At 37.5% G+C, this 6616-nt stretch overlaps 1 protein-coding gene across 1 annotated transcript; it reads left to right on the top strand.

The window, feature by feature from the left end:
- Positions 342-5995, top strand: LOC107639674 (receptor protein kinase-like protein ZAR1). Its single transcript, XM_016343224.2, has 2 exons — positions 342-2404; positions 4814-5995. The coding sequence occupies exons 1-2, from the start codon at positions 880-882 to the stop codon at positions 5446-5448; spliced, it is 2160 nt and encodes a 719-aa protein (XP_016198710.1). The 5' UTR covers positions 342-879; the 3' UTR covers positions 5449-5995.

Raw genomic sequence — 6616 nt, forward strand, 5'->3', positions numbered from 1 at the left:
TTTAACATGTTATTAAAAATTTAAATATTCACAAAATGTTTTTGAAAGATAAAATAGCGAAAACATTCTGAAAAATTTTAAAATTTGAATCAAAATAATTTTTAAAAGAGTCGACTTGAAAATCAACATTTTAGTAAGAGACAACGTCAGCCATCATTTTTTTCAAAATTTCCTTTTTTTATCTTCACATTCATACTCTATTCTCAGTTTTTCAACCTTCTCATACTCTATTAAATATTATATAATTTATAAGTGGATCAATATATAATTGTCAAGATGATAGTTTTTTTTTGGGTTGGCTATAAATAATACTTACTTTTATCTCTATAAAACTATGATATTCAAATTTTACAGAATTAATATATTCCCTAATTTCAATAGAAGTGACTATAATTTTCTTCTTCTTTTTTTTTTCCTTAGAGAAAATGATGCTTCACAACCAAAGTCCACAAGGCAAAACAAAAACACATTTTCAGCTCAATAGCCCACAATGTTTTATTTTAAAATATTGGTAAGGGTCACCAAATTCCAAATCTAATTATCCAATTTTTTAGTGGCAACCAAACTAAGATTCTTCTTCTTCATCATCCCTCTTGCTTCTCTTTCACTTCACTTCTGTTATCAAACATTCACTTCTTTTTTCTCTGCCCCTTCTGGCCTTCTTTCTCTGAACCTTTTTGGCGGGAATTGGACCCCACCAAATTAAAATCTCATCTTTCCCCCAATTTATTGATTTTTCTCTTTTCTCTCATAAATACTAACTACCTCCATCTCTTCTTCCGCCTCAAACTCAACCTTCACTATACCATTCCATAAACATAACGAAAGAAATACTCCACATTATTCATCCAAAACGGTGTCGTATCACTTATTTTCTAAATGAGCGTTAATCTCTTTCTCTGTTTCTTCTCTTTCTCGTTCTTCTTCATCTTTTCAATACAAACCGTTTTTTCTCTCTCCCCCGACGGCGTTGCACTTCTCACTCTAAAATCCGCCGTGGACCCCGCCGGAGCCGCTGCGCTTGCCAATTGGAACGACGGAGACGCCACTCCGTGCGGATGGTCCGGGGTCAGCTGTAGTAACATCTCCGGCGACCCTGACCCCCGCGTTGTCGGTGTCTCCCTCGCCGGAAGGGGCCTCCGCGGCTACCTCCCATCAGAGCTCGGCACACTTCTCTACCTCCGCCGCCTCAATCTCCACTCCAACGCCTTCCGCGGCTCCATCCCCTCCCAGCTCTTTAACGCCACCGCGCTCCGATCCCTCTACCTCCACTCCAACAACCTCTCCGGCGACCTCCCTCCCTCCCTCTTCTCCCTCCGCCGCCTCCAGAACCTCGACCTCTCCGATAACTCCCTCTCCGGCTCAATTCCAAACTCTCTCCGCAACTGCTCACAGCTCCAGCGCCTTGTCCTCGCCAGGAACAAATTCTCCGGCAAGATTCCGGCGACGCCGTGGCCGGAGCTCCGAGAACTCATTCAGCTCGACCTCTCCGCGAACCTCCTAGAAGGTCCAATCCCGGACCAGATCGGAGAGCTTCAATCCCTCACCGGAACCTTAAACCTCTCGTTCAATCACCTCTCCGGCAACGTTCCAGAATCTCTCGGGAAACTTCCGGTGACGGTTAGCTTCGATTTGCGAAACAACAATCTCTCCGGCGAGATTCCCCAAACAGGATCGTTTTCAAACCAAGGCCCCACGGCGTTCCTCAACAACCCTAACCTCTGCGGTTTCCCGCTTCAAAAACCGTGTTCCGGTTCGGCACGGAGCGAACCGGGATCAAGCCCCGGTCCAAAAAGGGAACGGTCCGGCTCACGGTCTAATAAAGGGCTAAGCCCCGGTTTAATTGTTCTAATCTCAGTAGCTGATGCCGCTGGCGTTGCTCTAATTGGACTCATAATTGTTTACGTTTATTGGAAAAAGAAAGACGGTTGCAACGGGTGTAGTTGTACCGGTAAGGCCAAGTTTGGCGGTGGCGAAAACGGGAAAACGCGTTTTTGCTGTTCTTTGCCATGCATGAACGTTGGGGTGCTGAAGAGTGATGATTCTGAATTGGAGGAAGGTGAGAAAGGGGAGGGTGGAAGAGGGGAAGGGGAATTGGTGGCGATTGATAAGGGATTTAACTTTGAGCTTGATGAGTTGTTGAGGGCTTCAGCTTATGTTCTTGGGAAGAGTGGGTTGGGGATAGTGTATAAGGTTGTGCTTGGGAATGGGGTTCCTGTGGCTGTGAGGAGGCTTGGGGAGGGTGGTGAACAGAGGTATAAGGAGTTTGCTGCTGAGGTTCAGGCTATTGGGAAGGTCAAGCACCCTAATGTTGTGAAGCTAAGGGCTTATTATTGGGCACCTGATGAGAAGCTCTTGATCAGTGATTTCATCTCTAATGGCAATTTGACCACCGCTCTTAGAGGTTGGTTACTTACTTACTTTCACTTTTTTAGCGCTTTGTTTTTTTGGTTCATGTGTTACTTTCTTAGCTTCATTTTGGGTTATTGATTTCAATAATATGCTGCATTTAGGAGTAGAATTCTGTTATTTCTACTTAATATTTGGTTGGAACCATAGTTGGTAAAAGATGCTATTATAATTATTAGTATCTCTTATTTGATGTGATTTTATTTTAAAAATGGGAGAAAATAAAAGTAAACTATATATAAAAAAGAATTTGTCAGTGTCGCTGTCTCGGAACTCTCTAGATTTGTGTCCTCATACAAATTTTAAATACCACCTAAGATCTCATTTAGTAATGAGATGTCCAATGTCAAATAACGGAAATAAGTAGTCACCAAAAAAAAATAACGGAAATAAGTACAATTCCCTTTCTTTATCTCTTGTGGTAGAAGTAGAACAGGGTTTGACCTTCATTTTTACTCTTGCCTTCTATAATGAAGTAGCTGACTTTGCGGTAAAGAGTGCGGAAAGTGTTGTAGGCAATAGAGTGGTAACGATAATGATATTGTCAACAGAATGACAATGATAGCTAATGATAGGTACTTTCCTGAAATGAAATTTGGATCTGATTAGGTGGTGTAATATAAAAATCTTCCTTAGATATAATCCTTATTGTTATTTTAATAATATTATCCTGGTAAGTACCTTTTTTAAATTTTATTTTATAAACCTTGTAGTTTATTTTAGTTGTTGTCTTTGAAATTAACCAGAAATTATTTGAGATTTATTTTTCTCTTTGACATTCTACATATTCTGTAACTTGTGTTTAGAGAAGGATTTTTTTGCTTTTTAAATTTCATATGTTTAATAATTCCCATTAACTTTTGCCTTCTCTATAAAGGATTGTTAGAACTAAGTACTAAATTTAGTGTGTTTCAAAATAATTATAAAATCGGAAAAATACTTCCATGCAGATAACTACAGACACTACGTATCAGAGTTTTGTCTGTTTCATTGTGGGGACAATTGACCAAAATGGTTTATTGACTAGTGCAAACGAGCAATTTTAAATTTCAATTTGTCTTTGATAGAAATAAACAAATTGGAAATTAACAATTTGTCTTTCTGCAAAGGCGAGCATATTATTGACGAGTATTACTTTTTTTTTTTAAATTAATTTGAGGTGAGTCAGTGAGTGCGTCTAGGTGAGCAATTTAGTTGGATTATTGGTATTTATTATTGGCAATGAGCGTTGGATCCAAGAAAATGTTTGGTGAGACAACAATGCCAATTTAAATGACCTGCCTCGACGATAAAGTAAGACATTCAGCATGTGTTTGTTTGGGAAATGGGATGGTACTGGTATTCATGTTTGGGACCATGAACTTCTAGATTTCTAAGAACTAGTATTTGCTTTATTGCATACATCTTGTCTATATTGAATATGCATTTTACAAATATATACTTAATATAATCTTAAAACATTATTAATGAAAGCGAATAATTATAGATATTTCATTATTTTTAAGCATACATTAAATACGCTTTAAAATCATGCAACTATTTTTTGAACATCAAGACCTTTATGTCATTCTCAGCACATGAGGCCATTTAGGCAAACCAAAACTGGTTGAAAGCAGGCAGTTTCACACGTCAAAACCATTTTTCAAGCAGCAGTGATACTGATGAAACTTGAGGACCACATCTGGTTTTTTAAAATTAAATGTCAGTGGCTTTATAATATATTTATTAATTAAAAAGATAGCTGTAGTAGTCTAGATGATGGTTTATATGTTTTTTACATTGGATAGTGCACCTTATCTTTCTCAAGCCTTGTGTCTGTTGACTTTAAAGTTTCGTGGTTGGTTAGGAGTGAGGACTTTGGATCTCTTTTTCATGCGTATATTTTTAGTTTTTCATACACACAATACAGTATCTTTCACAGTAAGTTTATTTAAAGTGCTTTGTTTCTGTAGTTTGAAAATGAACTTACAAGTTTGTGCCGCTTTTATGCCATTATTTTATAATGGGATTTCCTAGTATTTGGTCTAATGGCACAGTTGAACCTCCAACTCTGTTGACTCACCGAAAAAAAAATGCTTTTTCTTGTTAAATTATTAATCATTTTGGCTTCTACAAGATTGTTTTCCTACTCATTGCTTCGACTCTTCTAACTTTCTGTTTACACTTTACAACAATGATGTCTGATGTATGATTTAAGATACAACAATAACAACCTGTTATTGATAACTTACACCTCAAGATTCATTCTATAAAGACCGTTTGTATGAAATTCTCTCTTTGTACCCAACAGCATAAATTTTCAATTGCAATTAGGGAAATAAACTATCAAGATAACTCAATCTCCATTTGCATTCTGTAAATAGATTGAATTTTCAGCTACAAATAATCATATTTCTTCATGTAGGGAGAAATGGTCAACCAACTATGAACCTTCCATGGTCAACCAGGCTGAGAATTGCCAAAGGAGCAGCCAGGGGTTTGGCCTATCTCCATGAATGCAGTCCTAGAAAATTTGTTCATGGTGACATCAAGCCCTCCAACATTCTCCTTGATGGGGACTTCCAACCCCGAATTTCTGATTTCGGCCTTAACCGGTTGATCAGCATCACTGGCAATAACCCCTCCAATGGTGGCTTTATGGGAGGAGCTCTTCCTTACTTTAAGCCATCACAAACAGAACATACTAACAACTACAAGGCCCCTGAGGCCAAAGTTCCAGGCAGCAGACCAACCCAGAAATGGGATGTATATTCATTTGGAGTCGTGTTGCTCGAATTGCTTACTGGGAAGTCCCCTGATTCTACTCCTGCCCCATCAACTTCTATGGAAGTTCCTGATATGGTGAGGTGGGTGAGGAAAGGGTTTGAACAAGAAAGTCCGCTATCCGAAATGGTTGATCCTCCTTTGCTTCAAGAAGTGCATGCCAAAAAGGAGGTACTGGCTGTGTTTCATGTAGCATTGTCATGCACTGAGGGAGACCCTGAAGTCAGGCCTAGAATGAAAACTGTGTCTGAGAATCTAGAAAAGATTGGATCATAGTGTTCTAGTGTTTATCAGCTGAAAGCTATGATGTGAGACCGAGATTGGAATTTCCAATTTATACACACAATGAAGATTCAATTCAATTCAGTCCCATGATGGACTTTTGTGATTGCATTCGGAGGATTTTCTTGTTGGGGCATCAAGATTGTGCTGCTACCCTTCAGTCTCTTGGACTATGCCCTCATGGTCTTACCTTTTTGGTTTTGAAGTGAAGCATTTGTTTAAGAGGTGTCAGTATCGCTAGTCTCTGTCTCCCCTCAACTTATTCTTTTTGGTAAAAGATCAAGGAAGTTGTTAGAAGGATAGCTATAACGGAAATGTTTGGTAACCAAAGAAAATCAGCCAAAAACAGCCATAACTTGCCTTATTTAGCATTCATTAATTGTTGCGATAATTAATTAATGCTAAATAAGGTAAGTTCTGGCTGTTTTTTTTGTCTACCTAGCATTACCTGTCATTACTTGGATTGGCTAATTCGGATGTGGTAATATAGAGAATATAAATTTTACACTATATGATATGAATAACATAATTCCTTTTTCTTTTTCCCTCTCGAAACAGTTAATATAACAAAGATAATCTGCATTAATTCCTATACTGAATTTAACTTTTTTAATTGTTGGAGATAAATTGAATATAAATATAGATTAGACTTTGGGCCATATATGTAACCATGTAGGGTCCGGTCCGTTATTTCCCTTGTTAAAAACAAAAAGATGTCGGAAAGTTCTACATTAACCTCGTTGAACACTTAGTTTTAGACATTTACATTTCCCACGACCGAAAAAAAAAGATATTTACATTTCTTATCTTATCTCCTCTATTTATGTTTTTTTTCTTGCCAAAAAAGTTTGGAAACTTCAATTTAAAAATGACAATTTAATTGTGTTGGATGTGGATCCAAAGATGTCCAAGCTTAACCAATTTATCGATACAAATATGTTGAGTTCTTCAGAAACAAGACTTAAAAGTAATCAAACACTTGACCAAAAAAAAAAAAGTAATCAAACAGTCCCTAATCACAATGGAAAAAGCTGCGCATGACTAGGGCGAAAAAACTGATCGAAAAGATAAAAAAATATTTATTTAAATAATTGTAAGATTTATAATCACTCATTTTTATTAAACAAGCTTATGTTTTATAAGTTAATCTTTGACCAAGTTG

Source organism: Arachis ipaensis, chromosome B04, assembly GCF_000816755.2.
Source record: "Arachis ipaensis cultivar K30076 chromosome B04, Araip1.1, whole genome shotgun sequence".
In the NCBI taxonomy this organism is placed as follows: Eukaryota; Viridiplantae; Streptophyta; class Magnoliopsida; order Fabales; family Fabaceae; genus Arachis; species Arachis ipaensis.